Raw genomic sequence first — 26,076 nt, forward strand, 5'->3', positions numbered from 1 at the left:
CCGACAGATGGACGCGTCGCATCCTGACCATGCCATGACAATACGAGACAAGGAGCCAGCAGTGCCCCACAACAATCTCCTCCTGCCTCTTGAATTACTCCAACACATCCTACATTTCCTCGTCTTGGATTCAACCAACTACCCATACAAGGATCCGCAACTAGATCTATATTCCGTACTACAAACATGTCGATTCTGGTGTCTGGCTGCCACTCCACTGCTCTACAGGGCTCCAAACTTTACAACATTACGAGCGTTTGATAAATTCGTGAATTGTATACAGGCTGCCGTGAATAGTGCCAATACGACTGATGGTACCAACAATATGAATGCTCAATGTATGAGATCTTTCTCTCTACACGCATCAACGCCGAAACTACCTCTCTTTATTCGCAACTACCACATCATATCCATTGCAGAGTCAAGGTACTGTACATGACACTGAATGAGCTATGAGCTGGCTGCCATTAGAGTCGAGATCGTTTGCCTTTTTGGTTGTTGTCTTGTTGGTCCTTTTGAACAAATTCACTGTTTTGCTCAACACTCTCAACCAACTAATCACCTTCTTCATTTCTCACAGGCCCATGTTGACCACCATAAACTTGTCAAACTGTCGAAATTTGACTGACGAGGCCATCATCGCCATAGTCACGGCTACTTGCACGACACTAGTCTCTCTCTCATTGGACGGGTGTTGTCAACTACGCGATACAGCTGTATCTGTTGTTGCTTCATTCTGCAGTGTAAGCTTACTTGTATCATGTGCTAAAAAATACCAGTTTCGAGCGATGATGGGAATGCACCAACTCAAATCCTTCTCTTTCTTGCTTCTTGATAATAGCCATGGAACAAACTCTCATCCCTCTCACTCCGTGACTGCCCATTCATATCAAACACTGGCGTCCTCTTCATAAACCGCTTCCTCAGATCATCACTACGACACCTAGATATATCAGGCTGTAAACGAATATCAGATACCGCCGTATTGTCTCTCTTCGAAACCACCCTGGATGACGATAACGAAAAAGTCGTCGAGGATGTCGTGTTACCAGTGTTGAAATTACAGTCGTTTAAATGTATTCGAGTGCCTAAATTGACGAGGGCTGCTTTTTTGACTATTATGGATGGAGTTAGTGCGTTGGGTGTTGATGACTTGGAGATTTCTGTGCCTGCTCCTCCAAAGGTTAGCATTCGTGATATTGCATGTACGTTTTGGCTTATTTGGAGTGTCGGGACGCCTGGTTTACAGATTCGATATTCTGAACCAAAGTGGCAAAAAGAAAAGCAGTCGTTCGTCACCAAGGATGAACTCGAAGAATGGTTCTCCACGCTCAATCCTTACTAAATACTTTCCAATTAGGGTTCACCAAACTGGCACTTCTTTGCCTTCCCAACCACATCTCTTGCCAACATTACTAGATTAAACTTGGCAAAGTTGAAATACCTTGACGATTCCAAGATTTTGCAATTATCGGATTATGCTCATAAATGGGTTGAATTGTCCTTGACTGAATTGTGCTGTGCTTCGGATACAGTCATGGTGTTGATTGCACATGCTTCCAGATTGAAGGTGCTGAGGTTGAGTGGGGATGCTATTACTGATGGTAAGAGTGTGTGAGAGTGAAAACAACAATGATTGTGTTTGAAGATACAAACGACAGCATTTTTCGCTGTGTTGACTTTCCCTTTTCTTTAATAGATGTGATTCAGAATCTTGGAATTTCACGTTGTCCTGGATTATTGAATTCTTTGGACTTGTCCGAGTAAGTGTTTCGAGTCGCGTTAGCTCAGTAGAAGTCGCAATGCAGAGTTTTCGTCAACATAGCAGATCTTCGTAGTCTGGTTTTTTTCCTCTCGCTGTTTGGTTCTTCGGTTTCGCAACGGAACGAGCAGAAAAAGCACCTAATAACACTCTCGATTTTTCAACAGATGTGAAAACGTATCAGACGCCGCATTCGAAACCTGGTTTAAAAACACCACCAACCAATGCAACCAACACCCTAAATGCCCAAACCTTACAACCATAAACCTGGCACAATGCACCAAAATCACATCCACAACGATATCGCTCTTCATCACCCACTGTCTCCCATCCAGTCTTACAAAACTCAACATCACAGCAACAGCGGCCGCCACCTCCTTCTGCAAGCACACATTGGATTTAGCATCCCAATTCCCATCCGAGTTTTGTAAATTACGTGGTATCAAGAATTTTAAAGAAATGACGTATGGGATGCATGAGAGAGCGTGTTTGGGACTTGTGCCTGATGTGTGTGGGGCGAATGGGTTTGAGGTTGTACTTGGTCGAGATGAAATGACTTGTATACGATGTTTGAATGATAGGGTTGATGATGGTACTGAAGACGAAGGTGGAGAGCGCTAGGACAGCGAGGTGGGGAGAGTGATCGTGAGAATGTGAGTGATGGATGATTGCTTTGCAGGCAAAACTTTGTTGATATGTATTCAGCTTGTATATGTATGGTGCTTGTATATTTGCATAGCGGATTGATACCTGAATTTATGTTGCTACTAAGCAAAAAAAAGTGAGGTGCTGAATTTTTGCACTCATTTCAAGTTTGTGCTTTCGATTGTTTTGTCTTTGGCTCCTCCTCCGAATAATGGCAGTCCTATCTGAAGTACCAAGGGACTTCATAAAATCTGTTGCATTAAAAAACTGCAAACTAGTGTAGCAAAGGACAACCATAATTTTCATGTTTGACAATCTATTTCCCAACATTCAGCACTGGATGGTAGAATAGCAATTTCTCGGGTTCTTGAATGTTGTGTCTAAATTCCATCATGATCTGGAAAGCCAGCCCACACCTGAAAAAAAATCCGATCCAAGCATACACTGTCTCAATGTCTGTGCAAATCCCACAGCCTTTCTATTTTCAAATTTCCAACCCCTCGACAACATTATTATCATTATGTTCTTCCCTGAATACTAAACTCCAAATTCATCGAATCCGGCTTCAGATACGGCGTAGCATTCTTCCAGGTATATTTGTTGTTGATAATGGGCGGTAACTTGTTTTCTGTAATGATGCTTGTTGGTGCTGCTGCTGGTGCTGCATCTGTAGCACCTGCCGTTATGCTATACCAAATATCGTGGTGAGCGAAAAGTTGAATCATCCACGAGGAAGCGATGCTGGAGGGTTTTTTTTTTCCATTTCAAAAAAGTCACTTCAAGCATACCTGAGAACAGTCCCAGAAGACAGCGCCTTTTGGATTTCAACAGCGCTGAATACGACTGTTTGTGGATAGGCACGACGAGAGTCCTTGAGAAAGTATCTGGCATTGTTAATCTTGTCGTTTACGCCGGGGATTAGTGTGGGTGTGAAGGGTTTGTCTGAGCTATGTATTTATAAGGGGAGAGGGCGTGTGAGCGAGAGAGTGTGTTGGAGTTTAGAAACATGGGAGATTTCATAAGGCTGTTTCTTTGTTGGGGTGCACGAGAGTGATGGAAACTGTTGCATATGCAATGTGATGTAGCTCATTTTTATGCATATCGACCTAATGATGCAGGGTTGCCCATCTATATACCCCAATGTAACAAATGTTGCTCAAAATGGTTGATGTCCAATACATACCCAGGTGCTACTGCTCGATACTCTGTAGCTCGGACGACGTGAGGAGCCAGGTCTGGATTCTATAAAAGTACCACATAATCAGTATCCCTCTTTGTCTGTCATAATCGTCACAAGTTTAACATTTAGCAAACACAATGTTAAAGGCAATAGAAGCAACAATCAACCTACAATCTGAACAATCCATCGTAAATCGTTGGTGCTCTTTGGGATGCTCTTCCATAGGCTTGATGCCCACTTTGCTAGGAATGCCATTGTCTGAGTTTTATGTCTTGTGAGAGCTAGAAAGGTGAACAACACATGCGTGCTCAATCAAGCGTTTTTTTGCGCACTGCTACAATTCGAAATATTCGCGTAACAGATTAACAGATCCCCAAAAATCTCTTCAAGTTAATCAAAATAATGCTGTATTTTGTCATTCAGTTCTACCCCTACTTAAATAGGCAGCATTCTGAACGGGTATCCTTGATTCTTAAAGCTGAAAATCTTGAGCAGCACGGAATACAACAAGACAAAGGCCGCCAAGCACACATATCCAACTATTCTCTGTGTGCCCACATCCTTCACTGTAGGCACAAGTGTAACCAAAGTGACGGCTGATGCTGCTGTCAATCCATCTATGTAAAAGAAAGTCAGCACCAAAAAAACCGTTCCAAAAAAAACTTTCCGTACACCAATGGTAGCACTACTCACAAAGCATAGCCATAACCTGCGTCTCCATAATATACTGACTTCCAAATCCAGGTGCAAAGAGTTCAACACGACCAGCCTGCATTCCAGAGAATGGAGCACCTCGGATTTGATTCCACATGAATCCTGAGCACATGAATATGATTATTCCCTGGTATACACATATAATGATGTGAGCAAAAAAAGCGATGGTTGAGATGCAGATATTGGTGCGTTACCAAACAGAGAGTCTGCCATATCCTGTAGTCGGTATACACTCCGACTAGAGCATCCCACTGCCATCGAACTATAAGAGCAGTGAAGAGGAAGCCGACTGCACCGATAATGTAGTTGGTATAGTTTGGTGGGCGTCGGATCTTGATCTAAAAAGATAAAACATAACGTGTTGGTAATAAGCATTGCATCCAGTAGATATCTTCTACTTGCACTTCAAACTCACATTGATTTGCGTTTGACCTCGAATGAAATCAGCTAATGCTTCGGCTGATACACCCCTATTCGAAAGAGGTTTGAGTACCCAATGAGGGATGCAAGCATATACGGTATTTACCTCTTCAATACATCGTAAACCTGTTGATCCACATCTTCCTTGGCATGTATTCCTTCTGAAGGAGGAAAGTGTATGACATATGGGACATTGTTGAGTCCCAGCTATGGGGGAATCAACAGATGAATAACTTGTGATGAGTCTAGAGTATTCCTGCTGTAATTTGTCTCTACCTTCATAAACACATCACGTCCATTCTTGAAATCCAATACACCCAGATAGAGTCTTCCACGCTCATACTGCTTACTCCAGGATTGAGTCAGGACACGTAATTCAGCATCGAAATCTCTAATAGTTTTATTAAGTGACAATTGAGAGTTTATTCCTCCGAAACAAAAATCTCGAAAACAAAATCACGAAGTTTTAATGTTGACATACCGACAAGGCTGACATCCATGTTCAGGAGAGAGAGCAGTCAGGATAGCGATAATTGAATAGTTTCTTGGCTTTGTCGTCAATTGATTATATAGGTCCGTGTCGAGTTGAATGGGTTCGATGTTGCTTCGTTTGGATTCAAGGATTTCCACCTTGTCGTGAGCGGACAACGAGGATGCTGATACTTGTAATAGTGATAACAACAGTAAGAGGATTCCACGTGAAATGTTCTTCATCGTCGTGTGTCTCGTGGTGGTGAGAATTTCGAGAAATGTGAAGGGCGAACGAAATCTATGCCGCTATGGCCGCTATGGTGAGATAGCGAGTTAGAATTTACGCGTATTTCGCCTCGAATACTCGAATACCAGTCCTGCGACAATATGCAATTACGCAAAATGCCAAGATGCCGATGAACGCTTTGAACAAACGTCAAGGTGACTACGTAAGTATGTATGCTATAACACGCTATGAAGAAACTACAAAGAGCGATCTGCATCATCATTGTCTTCCTGCTCAACATCTTTCGGCATAACTGGCAAGATCTACAGCGTCATCTTTATCCTAGTCCTCGTCCTCATCACTGGACGACATCACTTGAATCCTTGTTGCGTCGCTCAATACAATCATACATTTCGACTTTCAAGGTTGGAACTGCAGCGGCCATTTGAACAGTAGCCATCTCCCAATGAGAATGAGATAAACCGTATAAAACGCAAGAGACTTGACGTTCTGACTAGCATGTTTACAACAGGAGAGGCAAAGTCTAGGCGCCGCCAGATCCTTGATGAAGCATGCCAATGTATATTCAATCGACGTAATGATGGAAGAGGAGCTGTTACCAAGGTGTCGACGGAAGCCTCATTGTTGACGATTACACCCAAAGATTCCAGGTCACGAGCCAAAGGCGACGAGTAGAAGGCACTCCTTTGGTTGATGACTAAACGGAGATGGCGTATCGGTGTGACGAGCTGCTCTGCATCGGGCTCTACCCAAGAGTTTTAAGGTTTGGTCGGCTCGTGGCAATTAGCTGGAGCATCTTTAAGGCTTCAACGCCAGACGTAAGTACGCATATAGTTCCTTTCAATATTTCTACACTTGGTGAGATCAGCTTCTCCCATATTGGCTCAAGACCTACAGTGTCTGTATAGAGTTGTTGAAACTTTAGAAGTCGAAGATGAGGAAAATTATCTGCTATGAATTCTTCATAGAGACTATATCTTGGAGTGTGATCTACAACAATCCCAAGCTGTTGAATCTCTGCAGGCAGAAACTCGTAAAGTTTCACGAATCCGTGCACTGCCACGACAAGCATATCCGTCAGTTCAAGATCTCTGAGACACGACTTCATTTCGGCAGCTACTATGGATTTACGTGGTATAGAGAAGTCTTCAAAGTAAGTTTGTTGGACGTGGCATTCTGAGATGTTGAGAGTAGCAATATGGGTGTATCGTGTCAAAAAGGGAAGGATAGCTCCGATGCTTATATAGCCTAGAGCGTTCAAAGTCAAATCCAATCTATCTTCTTCAGCCATGTCGTATGACTTGAAATTGCTTGGATTCATATAGATCTACAAATTCCAGGTTGATTCGTCCCAATGTTTCCTTGGCTTTCGAGAACGTATGCGAGACTTACAGTAATTCCATTCCAGGTCTTCTTTTGGCCAGTCCATTTCCATTCATCTAATACTACCACCTTTGTAAGATACTCAAGACATTGCAAGGGGCTGGTGCAGTCCTTCCTTACCGATATATTACACAAAGAACCAATTTGGAATTCTTTCAATACATCATTTCGCATTAGAAATTCCCGATACGATGTAAACTTGATGTCGGCTGAGTCCAAATGTTGAAGAATCCGTTTGAGAGATGCTGCCAAATGGCGAGTTGTCGAGGAGAGGTGTAATGAATGATGGTGAGAAGTATTTCCGTTGGAAGGGAGCTAGTGATAAATGATAAGCAAATGACTTCAGATGTTGCAATATGATCAAACTTCGAGACATACTCATGATGCCAATGACAAGCAAAAGGCAAGAAGCGTCTAAAGATTTGACTCTCTTGACCTCTAAATACTTTGATGATATCTAATGTATGAGAAGAGTGGGAGTATGTTACGGAAGGCAACACTTGTGATTGTTGAAGTGAGATTGATACAATGTGTTAACCAATGAAATTATAAATGAACACATAACCTTGCAGAACTAGTGGCTCACTTTCTGATTCTCTCTCTCCCACTCCGTAAATCCTTCTCCTTCTTCCTTACTCAATCAGCGACACTTCTTAGCGATTTTGGCGATGTTCAAGAATGTCAAACCTACGCGACGGACTTCAACTACACTGGCAACTACATACCTCTATTTCGAGCTTGATTTTAATGAGATGAGCGATCTGTTATAATGTTTTCAAAATCACAAAAGAATTACTTGCAAAGAGTTTATATGTATACCAAAACCCATCGTTTCAACATCGTTTCAAACTTCACAACTCTAAATCATCCTTCAACATGCTACCACCCAAAACAACCTTCTCTCCTGGTGCAAAGGCAGGCATTCCCATGTAGGGGCAACTGCCACATCTGAATGCATCTCCCAAGAAGCACTATGGCAAAAAAAAGAACGGTAAGTCTGAGATTTCACCAAGCAACGGATGACTTGAATCCATGTCACTCACATTTCCACAAGAAGATTTAGCAGCCTTCTTGGTAACTGGTCGAACAAAAATAACTTGATCCGAAACAGCTGCTTCCTCCACCACCTCTTCTGCATCTAGCTCTTCGGCGAGACCACATGTACAGTCTTTGCATGCTTTACGTTTTGCGCCGTCTGTTGCGTCACAGCCGTCACGACCTAGAAGTAAAACGAGTGAGCAAAAGCAGCCAAACGGACCGTGAAATGGACTTTTATCCCACGTTACTTTCTCACAACTTACGGTTGGCAGGCAACTTGAGATCCTCTTCATCGAGCAATTCATCTTCATCCATCAAGTCTTCATCCTCCTCTGCAGCTTCATCATCTTCATCATCAGCAGATATAGTCCATACAGCAGGCTTCTTCTTTTCAACAACAGGAGCCGTAACAACCTTATTCACAGCACTACCATTACCATTCTTATTCCTTCCAAACGACAGCTTAACCCCAGCCCCAACCTCATAAGCGGGCTTCCTCGCCACAACGTCAACAATATAAACAGCTCCTCTCAAAACCTTCACATGTCCCTCCCTCTCTTCTCTCTTCATCCCCCACGAATCAAAAACGTTCCGTACATCATCATCAGACAATGCATCGTGTCGCATCCCAACGGCCACATCAACGAACCCAGCGAGTTTGAGCGCAGACAAGAACGCCGATTCGGTAATCAAACCTTCGGGAGCAGGTGCCCAGGATGCGGAATCGAGTAATACGGGCTGAGATATGTTTAGCGTGCCGTTTGGGGTCAGAGAGGATGCGAATTTGGAGAGGATTGTATCGGGGTGTGTAAATGTTGATGGTTTTATGGAGCCAGAGTAGATTATGTTGTAATTGGATCGTGCTAGTTGGACTGAAACATCATAGAATAAGTTAATATGTGCGATCTTGGTGTCGTTGAATGTTTTTGAGGCTTACGGGATGGTATCCTATCCAATTGCTCAAACCCAACAAGTCCATCGGTTGTCACTTGTATTGATAGTTCACTACGAGCATGCTTGATATCATCTGCTGTAGCTGCCGGATTGCCTATTAGGAGCACTTTGTTGCCTGCTGATGCTGTGAAAACTGCCATCTTTGCTTTGAAAAGTTTGAGTTCGAGAAGTGTCTTTTTTGCAGTGACAAAAGATTAGAAATCGAAAGCACAGGCCAATGGCGACGGGACGAGACAATTAAGGACTGAGAGATGATGAATTTGGTATCTATGATGACCTAGCCTGTTGAATTTTTGTGCAGAACGCGAGATCAAAAACACATCAGCCAAAACAACACTTAGAATGACTGCAGTCATTGACGTGAAGAGCATGATCTCGCTATGTAGCATAGTCTATGGTCTATAGTCTGGTGCAGAACGCGAGATAAAATACAGATTCACGAATTAACACATTCAATGACGATTCAATATATGAGGTCTATCTATACAGTTTGAGTGATTTCGTAACTTATATAAGAGGCAATCTATCAACCTACTTAAACTTTCCAATAGTTTCATCTTGAGGCTTCACTTATTATACAACAAAAATGTCCCCTGTTTTCTTCCCAGTTTGAGCCAAACCTATTTTTATAACCTAATTCGTTCTTCTTCAATACATGGATGTGGTGGAAGATGAGGAAGATGCTGAGTGAGTACTCGACCCAGACTCGCTTCCCCGTCTAGCCAATGCTGGTGGTTCTGTAGCTGTAATGAGGGCAGTATTCACGGTGATTGCGGCAACACTACTGGTCATGGCTGTGTCAACATCAACCATCGTAGCAGCAGAAGTCGGCGTTCCAGATGCACTACCACTTGCGCCAATTGCTCCTGCTCCTGTCTTGACATCCAATTCCGATTCTCCAGGGAAGGGTTGTCCAGGTAAGATATCCACGGTTTTCAGAATCTTTGTGTTGTATCCTTTGCATTCGTTGCATTTGTGGTATAGGAAATGGAATTTGGCCCAACTTCTCTTCTCACAATCATTGCAATATATCAGGGACCGTGAGTTGGCATATTCGGGTGGCATCTGGTGTTGTGCCAGCATGGCATCAATACGTTTGAAGTATTCCGTCATATTGGCAAGCGATTTAAAACATGTTGGGCATTGATATGACGTCTGAATATATTCTTGGTGGCACTTGTAGTGAATACAGTGTCCACAAGGCTGTTTTTAGAGAGAGTAAAGTGTTAAAGGACAGCAAAACAGAATCCGACTTTCAGCACACGCCAAGTGAGGTCCTACTGTATCAAGTACATACCATGAAGATGACAGTAGTAGTAGAGGTAAACATATATTCGCCACAGATTGGACAATCAGACTCCAAGTTGCGTTCAATACACTTGTGACGACCTTTGAGGGAGATAGCCATACAAACATTGCACTTTTTGCAGTGGAAGTAATCTTGACCCAATCCTTTTCCAATTCGACAAATACCACAATCATAACAATCTGTGTGAAATCACGAGTTAGAAAAATGGATACCTTATAGTCAAAATAGGACACCGCATAATGAATTAATGAACTCACGGTAAATGTTCTTGCGTTGGTCATCATCCCACAACTTGCACTCCTTGCAGTAATACTTTGATACTCGACGTTTGCATTCGGCATTGACGCAGTCCTGTCCAGCGGGTTGAACCTTGTTGCAGTACATACACATCATGGTGGTGGTCAAGTTTCTTAAAGGGGCAAAAAGAATCAGTATCAATTCGGACACTTAATAGAGGTGCAAAGCTCATTTCTGACTACATACCTAATGATATTATGGTCTGAAACTTCGTCATGACAGAATCGACAGGTATACCACTTTCCACAGCAATGAGCTTGTAATTTGGTAGCTCTTTGATAATGCTTGCATCCCAAAATTTGAGCATCTTTGTCCTATTATCAAGAGTATTCAAATTTGTGTATGCGCAAAAAAGGCCGCTATCTTATTGAATCACGTACGTGGTAAGTCTTGGAACGATCGGTATCAGTAATAGCATCAAAGTCAGAACGCTTGTGCTCCAATTTGTTGCTGGCCATAGCACCACGAGAACTTGTTGACTTTTGCTTGCTATTCCATTGGTTTGTCATGAGTTCCTACAAGAATACAACAAAAAAGGTTGAGGAAAGAGCACCTTCTACGTCAAACTATAAAGAATTCTCGTACCTGAATCTTCTTTGCCTTGTCTGCAGGAGAGATTGTGGTATCTTGCTGAATAGTCATAATACGACGTCTCAAATCAGTCTGCTGTTGAGCTACAGCTACTTCTTTCTCCTTGCGTTGTTGTTCATTATCTTGTCGAACGACTGGAGGTCTGGCAGAAGACGTACTTCCAGCGGCATCCGAGCTGTCGACTGAACCATTGTCTTCCGACACACGTGGTTGAGAAGCGTCTGAAGCAGCAGATCCATGAGAATGACGTGAAGAGACTGATGAGCGAGCTGAACGAGTCGAAGACGTAGTAACATTATTGTGATGGTGGTGATTATTAGATGATGTTGTAGTTGTTGTTGCTGTTGTTGTAGTTGTAGCAGATGTTGTTGTGGTGGTTGTGTTGTTGTTTGCAATGGATGTTTCTTCTTCTGATTCCTCTCCTTCTTCATCTTCTTCCCAGTCCGAGTAGGATTCTTCGTCGTCTTCGTCCAAGTCTTCTTCATCTTCCTCGTCTTCGAATTCATCACCAGCCATATCGTGGTCGTGATGTTCCTGATTGAAAATAAGAGCTCCGTTAGGAACTTGATTATTGTCGACTAGCACACTATTTGAAAAAACTCACTGTGCCGTGATGATGATCGTGATCGTGACTGTGTTCATGGTCATGATCGTGACCGTGATGATGATGGTGATGGTGGTGGTGACTGTGATGATGATGCTGGTGATGCTGGTGTTGGTGGTCATGATGGTGCAAAACATCTTCCATAGGAACTATACTGCCATTGTCGGACGAAGTCAAATGACTTTGCTCCGAGTTACTTGACATGGTATAATACAATACAAGAAAGGTAGCCTTCCCAAAATGTAGGCTGTCTGCAAACTTATATAGCTTTAGAATCTATAAGTGGAACCCCTTGGCCGAGACTGAAACCAAATGAATCAACCAAGCTAATAGAAACGATGAAGGAGACGGAATAGAGCCGATTAGCTTAACATTCATTACGAATGGATGGAGCCTTTCGCCATATCACTATCGGGTTCGAATAATCACTGCGATGAGCACATACCTTTTATAAGTCCAAAGGCACCACACCAATAAATCAAGCCACTAAAACTAAAGGAGACCAGAGCGTCAATACAGCACAGACTTGTGGTCGACCGAGACTTTGCTGGCCTCTCTCTAGCTCTGTCTCTCTCTCTTCTTTAGTGATTCCGAAAGTGTTGCTTTTTTTGGAGAGCGAAGAAGGGAAGACCTAACTCCTTAGCGAATACTGGGAATCGACCAAAGCCGATCTTCAAATAAAAAAATCACGTCGGTATTGGACTAACCTGATGATAAACGACACGTCCCGACCTCTGCCTTCTACGCGATGCTGAACTGGCCAAGGTTGTTTTTGATAACTTGCGATGAATTACTACGCTCAATCCAATCAGACATCACACCTATGTCGCCCTGAGAATTCCCTCCCCGAAACACGTAAAAACCTCCGTTACCGGTTTATTTTGGCAGGACGTTTTGCCATTGACCCAAAACAGATTCATGCACAGAGGTGTGATCACATTTTGTTGCAAAAGCATACTTGTTCCTACGCATCTGCTATATTTTTCGTGTGTAGAATCTATAAGAATAATATATGATAGATAATCAAGGAGCATACGACTAGGAGACGGTTTAATGATGTTAGTTCGGTTGAAAAACGATGCACCAGGATTCTTGGTGCTTACTGGAGGTTCAGAGGTCGATGCAATTGTCCCACCAGTAGACTCAGTCTGCAATATTGTTGGAGGCTGCACTACCGAGCTAGTAGGAGAAACAGGCGATGCTAGTGCCTCGTGAACTTGCAAGATTGGTTGCTGTCCGATAGGCGTCGTAGTGGCTGCGGCATAGTCTGGCGGATGTACAGTAGATGTCACTGATGGTGTAGTAGAGAGTGGAGGCGCAGTCACAATTGCTGAAGACGTTGATGTTGGATACGATGGAGGATTGATACTTGTTGCTGCTGTTCCTGCATATGATGGTGGCAGTGACGAGCTAGTAGCAGCACCACTTGAGGATGAAGTTGGGTATGATGGTAGGCCATCTGGATATGTAGATGTTGCGACACCTCGAGCTGTTGCAAACATTAGTTTAGAATCTGGACTGGTTTGGATCAAAAACAAGGAGCACTCACATGTAGAAGCGCCACCTCCAGATGGCGGCTCCTCTCCTATCGACCTCATGAGATCCTCTAATAGACGAAATGATCGTACAGGAGCTGGCTCTGAACCCCCTCGATGATGCCGTAGTTCTTGAGACAAGGCCCGTAGTTGAACGACCAGGTCTGTGAGAGATAGGGTATACGGTGAGTTACGAAATTCGAAGTGGTGGTGCAATGATAGGTTGTCAACGAAACAGGCCGTTCACAACATGATCAAGGTCGGTTTGTGGCTTACCCGTAGCCTGACGTAGCAGTCCGCGTAGCAAATCAGTTCTTTCATCAGCTAATAAGAAACATAACGATGAATGGCTTGATTTGAAGTTTGACAGGTCTGGCTTCTGAAGACAAATCGACACCAACCTGGCTCATATCCTTCAATGACACGGCCGTCAATAGCTTCCCACCTTTACATAAGATAGCCAATGTCAATGAATGAAATCTCAACAATACAGGCTTTGATATACCTTGTAGGTTCAAGCTCAAATCCGTCGTCGGATTCCATTGAATGCAAGAACTCATTGTCAATCCTCAAGGCCGTGACATTGGGTAGGATGCGTTGAATGTCTCGAAGGAAGATCACATCATGTTTACCGATATGTCTTATAGGTATTCGATAGGCTGGACCAGTTGGATATCTGGAACTAGATAACAGTTGGTAGTTTCTTGGGAAATACGTGGTATGAGATGCTGAAGGAGGCTGCTCGTCGTCTATCTCTTCATCTATGGGAAGTGGAGACCTAGGAGGAGGCGGTCCTGGATACATTTTTGGGCTAGCTTTCAACACATCTGCATAATGTGGGTTTTTGTGATTTGCAAGCCAGAGCTTCAGGACAACACGTCAATTCGAAACGAAAACAGGACGTATCTCACATATCGGACTTCGATCTGCCAAATTAACCCTTTTCGTTAGTCCATTGAACCTGCATCGCTACATCCACTACAATTCAGCTAGTCCCAAAATTCTGTGTCAGCACTCTAGCCTATGCACAGTTTTTCGCTTGCTTTATTGAAGATCTGAACTAGTTGCTTTGTGTTTCAAGTCTCCTTGTGCTCCTGCCTGGAACTTTCCAAAAAAAACACTCCTGGCTATATTTTGGGGGTCGAATCGGATTCGTCAATCAGACACACACACACAGAAGCAGTTTGCTCACGTTTCTGGAAGGTCGAAGCAAATTTCACTCCAAATCAGCCAAAACCTCGGACTCCAAACAGAGCCCAAAAAATTCAAAACGCTCCGAGTTCTGGTACCTCGTGGTTATTCAAATAATGCAGCCATACCAAGTTCCTTTATCGGTGACGACAAATCAATATGTTGTATCGCACCCCGACGACAACAGGTTAGCAATGCCTCTGCATTTGAATACAGCAATTATTACACCCGTGTCTGGACCACGCTCCGCAAGAAGTTTGCAATCACCTACTTCTGCAAATCCATTTTCACCTGTTGATGAACATGGACAACATGGCTTATCATCGAGTCCACATCAGCCACAGTCGTTTGTGCATAAGCTGCACAGGTATGCTTCACGAAGCCGTCAACAAAACTGTTAGCAAAGCATTTGTCCACCAACTTGACTTCAACTTTGGTATCTTCACTTAGTATGTTGGAAGATGATACACACAAGCATTTAATTCATTGGGATGAGGCGGGAACGGGGTTTTCTGTCTACGATCCTACTGGTAAATACATGCAAATCACTTGTTTTCGGTATTGTTGTCCTAATTGCTCGCTTTTGGCTTTTATAGAGTTTGCCAAGACCGTCTTACCTCATTTTTACAAGCACAACAATGTATGAGATGAAAGAAGATTGAGCAGAGCAGTTCCTCACTTCAAAGTTTGACACTCTTTTCTCGCATTCCAAAACATACTAGTTTGCAAGCTTTGTGAGGCAGCTAAACATGTATGGTTTCCACAAAGTGAATGATAACTATCACACTCACACAGCAGCTTCGGACGTTTGGGAGTTCAAGGTGAATTATTCGGCAGAATTGGCGAAATCTCTTTTTTGCACACTCATTAACAAATCTTCTTAAAAACAGCACCCAGACTTTATCCGAGGCAACATTGAAGCAATCAACACCATCAAACGAAAAGCAAACAAAGGAAACAAGGACCAACGAGCATCATCTGCCACAAACCTAAACGTGCAAACGGGATCTGCTTCTTCTTCTGGATACATGGACGACAAGACTCTATCACCCAGTATACTCTTCCAAGCTGCGCAAAAGGATGAGAGAGTTGAAGCACTGACGAGACGAGTTTTGGAGCTGGAAGAGAAAATGGTCAAGATGCATGGCAATTATTCGATTTTGGAAGGCTTGTTTCATAATGAGAGAGAGTCTCGTGCCCAAGATCACCGAGTGAGTATTGGCCTCAGTACATGTGACTTTATGTATAGTGAGATTCTTCTTTTATGGTCCCTCGTCGTCATCACCTTTTACTGATCTCATAGGCTTTTAGATTTTGCTACACGTCACTTCTGTTCTGAGCAATATGGAGGCACGAAATGCGGACTTGTCACAAGGAAGCCGCAAAAGGAAACACGAAGGTGAATCCAACCATTTTGACTCTGTTTCTGTGCATTTTTTGCTCACATTCTAAAACATTCATTTAGAGGACACTTCGCCACCACAGCCTCAACAACAACCACATCAACAACAACACACAACCCAGCATCCAACCACATCATTGCCTCACCCATCTCTCCACCTACCTCCAATCCGCGAACTCTCCAACATTCTAAACGAGCAAGACATGCCAGCCTTCACATCATCCTCATCGACTGCAAACCTCTTCTTGCCACGATCTCAATCATCACCCACACCTCGCACCACAGCACCTTCAGAGACGCGAAGGAACTCGAATGAACAGGTTCCCGATGGTGCAGCTCCAGGTCACATTGGGGATTTAGAGGAGGCGTTGAACAATAACGGTGGTAACGGGTCTAATGCAACTAGTGCGAGTGACCTTTTGGATTATACAGGGAATTCTCAGGGATGGATGAGGCAGGGAGGAAGCCGTTCGTAAAAGGAGATATTTCTTGCATGTCTAGTTCCTTGCTAACAAACTTCATCGTGAGCGTGCCTCATACGTGTCTGACGCGCGAACCTGTCTTTGTTCTTTGTTCCTTTGATGAGCAATTTAACGAGTTTTCATTCATGGCAAAAAACCGGGCAAAAAATGCGACAAAGATTGGACTGTCCAAGAGCTTACTTTGCTCTGCGCTTCGCTCACTCACAAATATATGTGACAAGAAGAAGAGGAGCCAAGACACAAGGCTCATATGATTATTTTCGGGCAGAGATCCATCTCAGAACGATGGCCAAAGTCAAGGACAAACAAGCAGCTGCTGGTACTTCTTCCAAACAAAAGCAAGTCACTGAAGTTCCCAGAAGAGCTACGATTTCTGGCGTAGATGTACGCTCTGGAGTTCATAAGCAGTTGAAAAATGTAGCAAATGCTACTGGTAAAGTATTCATATCCTATGTTTTTATTTGTGTTTATGAGCTCAACATCGATATAATTTATCGATTTTTGCAACTTCATAGATCCGAGGCAGATAAGGACAATAAAACCTCCTACGAGCATTGGCAAGAGGCTATTTGGTGATTTCACAAAACCTCTAATCAAGCAAACGCCAACTGCCATATCGAACTCATCGTTTGATCATTTTGCTCCTGACCTCAACAACAACTATAAAACATTCTTCCCTCCATCTCGACGATCATTACCACCACCACCACCAGTTACATCTCGTGAGACTCGACGCGTAACAAGACCACCAACAACAAAAAAGTGTAGGGATGACGTGGAAGATGTTGTTGACTTGTCACAGAAAGAACATGATGAAAACGATGACGAAGAAGAAGGAAAAGCACAAGCTGATGAAGAGGATGATAATATTGATGATGAAGATTATAAAGACTATAAAGAAGCAGGTAAAAAGGCTGCATCAGGTGGTGGTGCTGCTGCACATGTTGTTGCAGCAGAGACGCCAGCAGTTTCTGAACGTGAGAAGCTCATTTGGGAAGCTTTGGAGAAGGCTAAACGAGCTATGAGTCAAATTGATCCGTATGTGGATGATAGCAATGCTGTGTCGTATAATAGTTTTGGTTCTACGTTTTTACAATTTATAGATTGGCACAATTGGAAGCTCGTAAACGTAAATTGGATTTCTCTGAAAATGGTAAACGCTTATTGTAGAACATTATTGTCGGCTACCTCGTTGTGGCGTTCAAGACTTTGAATCCTCTTTCAATTCTCGTAACGCAGAAAAGGCTCTGAAAAAGGCACGCAAAGGAAATGAACAAGCTACACTTGCCATGTTGGGTGAAATAGAAGAAGAGAACGCCAAACGTGCTCAAGCGAATTCTCACTGGAAACAAATGATGACTTTACTGGATGCCAGAGGTTGGTGAATACATAGCAAGCACTATGGAATCGAATTTAGGAAGCTAACTGATCTCTCTGTTAGACAAGGCAGACCAAGAAGGGGCAAATGTGATGCTCAAACAACGCCAAGTTGATGTTGAAGGTGCCAAAAAGCAGGCTGCTGCTTATGTCAAGGTTAAAATACCAGTCTTGGTCATTTGTGGACAGAGTTCTCACAGAAAAGCTTTTTGATCCAACATTTAGGCCATGTTTGATCCGGTGAAACTGAAGAAGGCGATCATTGGGTGTGCCCAAGTTGGAAGTTGAATTGTTTTACTAGTGTATTTTAGTAGTTTTCCTCTTGTTGTTAGAATTTGAACTTTATTTAAATACAATTGTTGCTGTTTATCCAGAGCCAACAAGTTTTAAGCTTTTGTTCTTTTGGAAGTCGCAAGCTTGGGAGCGGGATTTAGCAGAGAGAGAGAGAGGGGGGGAATGAGGAGCAGGACAGTAAGACCATCATATCTGATAACGCAGACACTCTCTCGACCGTTACTTTTACCAATGCACAGTAATTCAGAACTAAACAATCGATCCAAACAATTCGGCCTCTTATCTCCCCCACCAACACCAACACGCACACCGTCTGAACCCGGAACACCAAGCAAAGACAAGGATCACACATCGTCACTCCTGCCTGCTCCTCATCACACACCAAAAACCAAAAAACGTGCATCGCTCCAGCTATGGATGTTATTCGTCGCAGTTTCAACTATATCGCTGATGCTAATTGTTTGGATGTGGGCAACATTAGGCGATGATGTGATTGTGCATGGTGGCAATCCGAAGCTTGATGGGTTGGTTTATTGTGATGCTGTTAATGATGGGAGGTGGACGAGTAGTAGGAATGGGGTTATACCTGTTGGAACGAGGCTGTTTGTAGGTGCTGAGCAGTTTATTCCCAGTAGCGAGAGAGTGTTTACAAAGGATATGACGCCTTTTGAACGTAAGTTGTGTTTGGGTGGGCTTGTGTGTGGTGGTGGTTTGTGGTGTTTTAGATCAAGCTAGAGAGAGGTCCAATGTACCGTATCCGCGGTTACGTAGTGCAGCCACATATCTCTTCTTTCTGCCCATTATGACCATGGACATGCCAACTCATTTCCTTGTTTCATTCTAGGTGTAAAAGCTTCAGACCTTCCTGAACGGTACTTCCCAGGTGGCGGACACATAGACACACGATTCGGCGTAGAGCCTCACAAACCAACCGACTACTCAAACTCGTCAGACCCACAAGAAGCCCCAGAATCAGTAAAGCAAGCACAAGTCAAAAAATACCAAATAAAAATTGGCAAAACAGTGGTATCCGATGAACCAGCTGACATCGTGTCCGCTCGTGTTCAGCAAATGAAGGGACTACTAGCGGCATGGGCAGCATTCGCAGATTCAGAGAGGCTGATCTATTGGATTGCGCATGGTGCGCTTATCGGCTGGGCATGGGGCGGATCGATAATGCCGTTTGATGATGATTTAGATGTACAGATTACGGAACGGGGGCTGGCTTACTTGTTTATGTATAAGAATGGGAGTTATACAGGGGAGGGGAATCGGTATCTTTTAGATATCAAGTACGTGAAACACGTTGTGGAACATTGTCCGTCAAATCGATCTGACCTTGTTTTCCTCGTTAGTGCAAACTGGCAAACGAGGTCATATCAGCGACAAAACATCATAGATGCTCGGTTCATCGATACACATACAGGTCGATTTATAGATATAACAGCCTTGTCATGGACGGCTTCAGCGCAACCGGGTAAAGCACCAGATCGTTGGTCTAGAATTCAGTGCAAGTCGCCACATAAATACAGCTTGGAGCAAATCTTTCCTCTGATACGGACTGAATACGAAGGTATACCTGTTTGGAGGCCTAATTTGTGGAGGAGTGTACTGTCTCAAGAATGTAAGTTTGTGGTGCTGTGGGTTAAGAAAGATTCTGTAGAACTTTGAGATCACCTTTGTTTCCTTCTTTTTCCTCGTTACAAGAATATAATTTTCTGATCTCTTCATAAAATCCTAGATGGGCAACGAATCTACACACTCCCACACTACCGAAACTATGTATATTCATATTCCAAGGGACGTTTTGATTTAGCAACATGTGAACAACTTGAAGCTCGATGGATAAACCCATATACGAAGAAAATCAGCTTTCGTACACAGAAAGCTACTTTAGAGTACACCAAAAATGGAGAGTGTACATTTAGTTTAAGTCTTCTTCGGTCACAGACGTGGGATACGTTCGTGTATCATGCTAAAAAGGGTGTTGGGAAGGAGGAGATGATTGTTGTGAAGGAGGCACCTGGTGGACCTGTTACGACATCTGATGCATAGAGTTCGGATGGAATTTGATTGATACCTGATTTGATTATCGGGTCTTGTGTACGTAATTTTTTTAGCATGGCCAAGTTACGAGGACACACAGTTTTAGTAGTTTGACATTAGTATATAGTTGCTTCGTAATAATAATGTAAGGCTGGATACTTATTTCAATAGAGAAACGACCTCTTTCCACATACTGAACTTGAATTCGTGGTGTAACTTGTTGTGGATGTGTTGTTCACGTGTTATTGGAGTCGTATCTGGGTGATTGTGATCTCAAGACGACACGAGTGAGAAAATCCTTTGGCCAGATTGCTTTTCAAGTATATTGAAATGATATTCACTAGGAATCTCCATCATGGTTGGACATGAAAACACGACACATATTTGAAGCTTGGGGACCAACATTCACCATTAGAGCGACACATCAAAGATGCAACCGATCGCTCACGTCTCTTTGTTAATATTACATGATGCAATGTTATTACACGTTCGTCATGTAGTCCACTCGACATGTTTTCTAATTGCATTGATGCAAATCATCACCAAATTCATCGGGACATAATTGCCTTGTTCCAGACCACTTGATGACAAGAGGGACGATCAATAACGAATCTCAATGATATCAGATGTATGATGAGATCGACCCGGTGCTATTTTCGTGATCGTTTCTAGGCTTATCGTTGACTTCCTTGGATGCACATTAACATCAAGGAGCTTTGATACAGATGTTGCAAGCTCGACGAAGGCGCTAGTAGATCAAGACAAGCTCCATTATGATTCAATTAATAGTTCATATATGAATATGATTAAATACATGATTTTTGGAATAATTAATAGCATACAACATCATGAGCGTCATCTATGACTTGACTAGGATTTTTGGCTGGCTTGCTACTTACTATGCAGGCTTTTGGTAAGGAACGGGACCTAGAATAGCATTCTGACCAATAAGAAGCCTTGAAGAGATGCGAAGTCTCGTTTTTTGTTTACTTTTCATCTGCGCAGACTACAAAAACGACGCACTTCTCGACTTTCCTCTCCACGTATCGTAAAACCACAACCCACACATATAAAAAACCAAAATCCAGTAAGGAACCCCATCTAAGTCCATTAATCAGACAACAAGTAAGTCATGGCCAACTACAGAGAACTTGGATATATTATCATATCAGTCTGGTGGATCAAGTTGGAACGGCCGTCTTTTGTTTTGATTGGGGAAATGATAACATGAATGATAGAATAACCCATCCATTTACTATCATAGTGCCTAAAGCTGCAGCTGCAACCAAAGAAAAGAAGACCACTGCCAAGAAGGCTGCTGCCGGTATGTATCTTTTATTATCTTGTGTTTCTCCATTTCACATCATGGGTCTTTTGCATCAACAATGCATTGATGACCCACCCATTTTGGAATGAAACCCCATATTTGAATGACAATTTGGACACAAGTTTGCGTCAGCAATTGCCTGTATGCTATCATTTTTAGAGTTCTTCCTTTATTTCTTACTTCTCCTCCCAACCTGTCAAAACATAGGCACCGGTGGCAAACGAGTATCCCCATACAACCAATTCATGAAAACTGAACTCGCTAAAGTCAAACTCTCGCACCCAAATTTGAATCATCGTGAGGTATGCACATATATCGATCGTTTATTCCTACTTTTCACATGTTTGATGTTTTCGAATAACGGAATGACTAATACCAACCCCTCCATTTCAACAGGCTTTCAAGATGGCTGCAGGTAATTGATCATGCCCTATTTAACTATTATACTTGTCCTCCGAGCCGGAGCTTGCTCTGTCTTTTATTCAACATTTTAGTGTTTGACTGCGACTATGCCAGCTTTACCAACACCTTTCCCATTGTTCACATAGGAAACTGGAAGAACGCACCAGAAAACCCTTCCAACTCTAAAGGCGATGAATAAACGTTCCAACTCTCTTAGTTTTTTACTACTTGCTGGTCAAAAAGAAACAAAACGCCTTTTATTTTTGTATATAAGATTTATGAAAATCGATGCTTGATAACTTCTTTAATTTACCATTGATTTTGAACACGCGACAATGAGTGCTGTGAGTTCTAAACCTGACTGGAAGTCAACGTATACGCAAGAGATTGTTACATACAATCGACACTATTGTTTGCTTTACGCTTGTGGCATTGGACATGATGATTTGCGGTATACATATGAGAAAGGTAAGCTCAAATTCATATTCATTGTTATCACACAAGTGCACATTCGTCGCTTGCTGTATTGCACCGCACCAAACATTTCAAATAAAAATCCACGATACATGTCATGACACAAATTTTTGAACATTTCGACGCGATCCAAATACACAAAGGTCGTTTTCTCACTTGAAAACTCTTATGTTAGATCCAAACTTTCAAGCTTTTCCGGCACTCATGGCCTCTATGATGTTCAAAACGGGAGAGGACGACAATACTTTATGTTACGCGACGAAAGCGAAAGGAAATACGGGTAATCTGGGGCTTGGGATTGCTAAATCTACTGATGCAGCGGGTGCTGTGCATGCTGAGCATTTCCTTGAGATCTATGTAAGCCTTCAAGCTTATCGACAACAATGTTGAACCCATCTGAACAAGATTTATGATCTTTTAGGCTCCAATACCAGTCGAAGGACGCTTCAAAGTTCACGGTCAAATGATTGGTGCCTATTCTGCTGGCACAAAGGGATACATTACCGAACAAGAGTTCTTTGTGGACGATTTGAATACTGGGACGAGAATATGTCGAATGATTGCTACGAGCTTTGCGCTGAATATCCCGGCACCGCATCTACCTAAACGAGTTGTTGAGAATGTGGTTATGCCATCAAGGGTTCCTGATAAGACGTGGAAGTGGAAGGTACGCTTCGTATCAGGGCTTCAAGAGCTGGCCTTTTTTTTCCAGGAAACCTGAATGAGTTGTATTTTTTAGGTGTGGCCATTCCAGCACTTGTTGTACTCGTTGACTGGGTTTGTTGGTATGTGTGAGTGTCTGTTGTTGGAAGGATGGCATGGGCAATGATCAGTGTTTCTCTCATAGACTTCAACCCGATACATCGTGATCCTGAGGTATGGAATCAATTTACGCCATGTCAGGAGGTTCTTTTAGTTTTGAACGTATCTGATATCTAGGTCGCTCGCTCGAAAGGCTTTCGAGAAGCCATCTTACACGGTCTCGCTACATACGGTATCGCAGCTAGAGCTATCCTGGAGTGCTGGGCCGATAATGACGGATCGAGATTTATTAGTCAGAATGGACGATTTACGAATCCTGTTTACATGGTATGCGTTGCAAAGGTGCTGTTCCTGGTTTGGTGCTCTGACGACTCTTTACTCACAATTCAAGGACGATACGCTAATTGTGGACTCATGGCTGCTTGAATCTACTAGTGCGCGTATGAAAGTCGGGTTTCTTATGAGATCGGAGGAGCGGAAGGTCGATGTGATGAGGAATGGAGTCATTTGGTTGACGAAGACAACGGACGTGATTTCAAAGATTTGAATTGAATTGTATGAGTATTGAACATTATTTTGACGCGTTGATGATCACTAAATACACCTTTGAAGAACATCTCGCGACTGACGTGATGTCGGCGTTGTGTAAACTCGTGACATTTGAAAGAAAACCCATTTCACACTTGCACACCAACGTGACAGCTTGAAACAAGAGATTTAAACATAAAACAGGTATGAGACCTATCCAAGCATTGTATGCGTCATTTGAATCTATTCTAACAACTCCAATCCGTCGTCCTCTTCTCTAGAAGGATCAACCGACACATTACAAACTTTAAAAACAACAAACAGAGAATGGTTCGCAGAAAATCCTACGACTTGGCGTTCGACGAACAATGGGACGACTGGAATGAAACAAAAGTCGAGTCTCCAGTAGTAAACCATATGCCATCACCACCTTTAACTCCAAATCTACGTCGAGCATCAACATCAACTGAACACACATCAGTATCGTCATCGTCATCACTAGATCTACCACCAGCGCAGCAGCCTTCAGCGCTCGGGATGTGTCTGGGACCTTTTATGCCCAAACTGCCGTCTCTGCCAAACATTGCATTACCATCACTCCCGAATGTAGTATTGCCTCAACTCCCAACGGTTTCCGATGTATCAAAATACATACCTGCCAGTGTAAATAGTTATCTGCCTTCGATCAAGTCGATGCCTGCACTTCCAGTGTCGGTGTCGGCTGCAGTAAATAATGCTATTGGTACTGCTCGGGGTCTTGGTATATACTGGGCTGGAAGTGGTAGCGGCTCTGGAAGTGGAGACTATTATGATTCCGAGGATACGGATACGTATATTGTTAGGTCTGGACAGGAGGCTGGGAATGTGACGAGACGTGCGCGGATTGTGGATGAATTGAAGGATGATTGAAACAGTATGACGGGTGAGGTTTTTGTAATAGGTGTGTTTTTGGTCGCGATGCTGTAATAAGTGGTGGTTTGTGTTTCGGTAGTTCGCAGTTGTGTATGATAAGTGAGTTTGTTTTTGTTGTAAGGGTTCCTCTCTCTCCTCGTTGTAAATTTTCATCCGTTTATATAAAGACATGTTATCCCGATACCACAGTTTACCATATCGTCAGTTTTGGTTGTTGGAGTCTCTGTATCGTGATTGTTTCTCTTTCACGAACCAAAAGAAAAGCCCATTTCATCCCACAACATCCGAGAGTTTGCAAATCTCCTTTTCGTTTATATGCTATACATAGAGTCGACTATTTTATATAGTATTATTTCATCAATCCTCTTCCATCTCCACATCACCACCATCAGTAGTTGCAGCAGCAGCCGCAGCACTCCCCTTTTTATCCTTATCATCAGGCACATGGCCAGTTGCTAAGATTCTTGAAAGCCGTTCAATCTCTTCAAGATCCGAAGCTGCATTAATAGCCGCCCGAATACGATCTGCTTCTTCTCCAGACAATGGCTGATATATCTGTGCTTCCTTTTTAGGTGCATTGACATCACCTGGTTCAAATGTATTGTTTGACTTTTGGTTTGATAGAGATGTTGCTAGTGCTTCTCCTGTTGTGCCTTGGAAGGTTACTTTTGATTCTTGGCGTTCCTGTTTTGTGGTTTTGTGAAGTTTGAGATGAGCAAAAAAACAACTGGACATCTTGGAGATATCGTCGCGACACACAAGCCTCACCTTATCAGTAATACGCCTATAATCCAACACCCTCACACTAGGACACTTCATAATCACATAATGTCGATAATGGCGTCTCGTATTCACCGGATTTTCCAACAAGCTCAAGAATTCCAGTTTCTTACATCCAGCCAATGCATCCAAATCACCCAATTCGGCCAACTGGTTGTTGGATAGGACTAGTGTGGTTAGATTCGGCACTGATTTTGATATATCGGGGTCGATACGTGAGATGCGGTTATTGGCGAGGTGTAGGTGGGTTAGACGATGGAAGGGCGGTATGTTTTCGAGACGGCGTATGTCGTTGTCTGTAAAGTCGATTGAGTCATGTTGGTCCTATTAACAAGAATGGGTTAGATATGTTTGGTTTGGTTTTTTCGTGAAGCTAGAATGGTTTTTAATGTCGGGCTTGCAAAACGTACTTTTGTTATAGCCAGGTTCTCAATACGCGGTATCCGTAGCCCTAAAATAATGTATCAAATGTAAGCTTAGTACTTCATCTCGTTTCTGTATGTCTTGCTCTTCGCACGGAAAACATTAACTTTTCGAATAGGGACGATGTTCCATGATTCCAAAATGGTATTACCTCTCAAATCTAATTCCCAGTCTCCTACTGGATTGAGACCGCTCGGCGCTATGGACAATACGTTATAATCAAGCTTGACCATGTCTGATGCGAAAATGTGTTTGGATTGAAACAAGATGTTCAAGATGCAGGAAGGCAAGATGCAAAGTTGAAACGGCACGTCAGGCACGCAATAGAATTAAGTTATATCTTTTTATGTTTCTAGTCTACGTTGGGACTTGAGAAAAAAAGAAGGAAGATGCTAGGTGAAAGCAACATGTAAAGACACAGAGCACATAATGTTGAATTTTTCTTATTTCTTTATTTACTATTAGATACAGCATATTAAATAGGCGAGACTCGAGACAGAGATACAGTTGAAATAGCAAGCCCTTT

At 42.8% G+C, this 26,076-nt stretch overlaps 9 protein-coding genes across 9 annotated transcripts; 3 read left to right on the forward strand and 6 right to left on the reverse strand.

Moving 5' to 3' along the window:
• Nucleotides 1-7: 7 nt before the first annotated feature.
• SmJEL517_g04356 (uncharacterized protein) lies at nucleotides 8-2,383 on the forward strand (the record flags this gene model as incomplete). The annotated part of the gene is made up of 6 exons (XM_031170284.1): nucleotides 8-426; nucleotides 581-743; nucleotides 842-1,183; nucleotides 1,361-1,604; nucleotides 1,700-1,763; nucleotides 1,930-2,383. The coding sequence occupies 6 exons, from the start codon at nucleotides 8-10 to the stop codon at nucleotides 2,381-2,383; spliced, it is 1,686 nt and encodes a 561-aa protein (XP_031023737.1).
• A 542-nt stretch (nucleotides 2,384-2,925) lies between these two features.
• On the reverse strand, nucleotides 2,926-3,842 carry SmJEL517_g04357 (uncharacterized protein; the record flags this gene model as incomplete). Its single annotated transcript, XM_031170285.1, has 4 exons — nucleotides 2,926-3,094; nucleotides 3,196-3,354; nucleotides 3,591-3,649; nucleotides 3,759-3,842. The coding sequence occupies 4 exons, from the start codon at nucleotides 3,840-3,842 to the stop codon at nucleotides 2,926-2,928; spliced, it is 471 nt and encodes a 156-aa protein (XP_031023736.1).
• A 180-nt stretch (nucleotides 3,843-4,022) lies between these two features.
• Nucleotides 4,023-5,435, reverse strand: SmJEL517_g04358 (uncharacterized protein; the record flags this gene model as incomplete). Its single annotated transcript, XM_031170286.1, has 7 exons — nucleotides 4,023-4,204; nucleotides 4,281-4,428; nucleotides 4,496-4,639; nucleotides 4,717-4,771; nucleotides 4,828-4,928; nucleotides 4,998-5,112; nucleotides 5,203-5,435. The coding sequence occupies 7 exons, from the start codon at nucleotides 5,433-5,435 to the stop codon at nucleotides 4,023-4,025; spliced, it is 978 nt and encodes a 325-aa protein (XP_031023745.1).
• A 2,238-nt stretch (nucleotides 5,436-7,673) lies between these two features.
• On the reverse strand, nucleotides 7,674-8,954 carry SmJEL517_g04359 (uncharacterized protein; the record flags this gene model as incomplete). The annotated part of the gene is made up of 4 exons (XM_031170287.1): nucleotides 7,674-7,793; nucleotides 7,866-8,041; nucleotides 8,124-8,732; nucleotides 8,798-8,954. The coding sequence occupies 4 exons, from the start codon at nucleotides 8,952-8,954 to the stop codon at nucleotides 7,674-7,676; spliced, it is 1,062 nt and encodes a 353-aa protein (XP_031023744.1).
• Nucleotides 8,955-9,462: 508 nt separating this feature from the next.
• Nucleotides 9,463-11,527, reverse strand: SmJEL517_g04360 (uncharacterized protein; the record flags this gene model as incomplete). Its single annotated transcript, XM_031170288.1, has 6 exons — nucleotides 9,463-10,017; nucleotides 10,112-10,302; nucleotides 10,381-10,532; nucleotides 10,607-10,734; nucleotides 10,801-10,935; nucleotides 11,006-11,527. The coding sequence occupies 6 exons, from the start codon at nucleotides 11,525-11,527 to the stop codon at nucleotides 9,463-9,465; spliced, it is 1,683 nt and encodes a 560-aa protein (XP_031023719.1).
• Nucleotides 11,528-12,638: 1,111 nt separating this feature from the next.
• On the reverse strand, nucleotides 12,639-13,954 carry SmJEL517_g04361 (uncharacterized protein; the record flags this gene model as incomplete). Its single annotated transcript, XM_031170289.1, has 6 exons — nucleotides 12,639-12,653; nucleotides 12,719-13,104; nucleotides 13,165-13,314; nucleotides 13,427-13,474; nucleotides 13,552-13,595; nucleotides 13,656-13,954. The coding sequence occupies 6 exons, from the start codon at nucleotides 13,952-13,954 to the stop codon at nucleotides 12,639-12,641; spliced, it is 942 nt and encodes a 313-aa protein (XP_031023720.1).
• A 4,173-nt stretch (nucleotides 13,955-18,127) lies between these two features.
• SmJEL517_g04362 (uncharacterized protein) lies at nucleotides 18,128-19,951 on the forward strand (the record flags this gene model as incomplete). Its single annotated transcript, XM_031170290.1, has 4 exons — nucleotides 18,128-18,569; nucleotides 18,741-19,188; nucleotides 19,252-19,520; nucleotides 19,638-19,951. 4 exons carry the CDS (start codon nucleotides 18,128-18,130, stop codon nucleotides 19,949-19,951), a joined length of 1,473 nt encoding a protein of 490 aa, XP_031023717.1.
• Nucleotides 19,952-21,169: 1,218 nt separating this feature from the next.
• On the forward strand, nucleotides 21,170-21,870 carry SmJEL517_g04363 (uncharacterized protein; the record flags this gene model as incomplete). The annotated part of the gene is made up of 4 exons (XM_031170291.1): nucleotides 21,170-21,266; nucleotides 21,477-21,571; nucleotides 21,666-21,684; nucleotides 21,818-21,870. The coding sequence occupies 4 exons, from the start codon at nucleotides 21,170-21,172 to the stop codon at nucleotides 21,868-21,870; spliced, it is 264 nt and encodes an 87-aa protein (XP_031023718.1).
• Nucleotides 21,871-24,704: 2,834 nt separating this feature from the next.
• On the reverse strand, nucleotides 24,705-25,783 carry SmJEL517_g04364 (uncharacterized protein; the record flags this gene model as incomplete). The annotated part of the gene is made up of 4 exons (XM_031170292.1): nucleotides 24,705-25,031; nucleotides 25,116-25,451; nucleotides 25,538-25,578; nucleotides 25,702-25,783. 4 exons carry the CDS (start codon nucleotides 25,781-25,783, stop codon nucleotides 24,705-24,707), a joined length of 786 nt encoding a protein of 261 aa, XP_031023756.1.
• Nucleotides 25,784-26,076: the final 293 nt, after the last annotated feature.

This window comes from Synchytrium microbalum (genome assembly GCF_006535985.1).
Source record: "Synchytrium microbalum strain JEL517 chromosome Unknown SmJEL517_scf0029, whole genome shotgun sequence".
In the NCBI taxonomy this organism is placed as follows: domain Eukaryota; kingdom Fungi; phylum Chytridiomycota; class Chytridiomycetes; order Synchytriales; family Synchytriaceae; genus Synchytrium; species Synchytrium microbalum.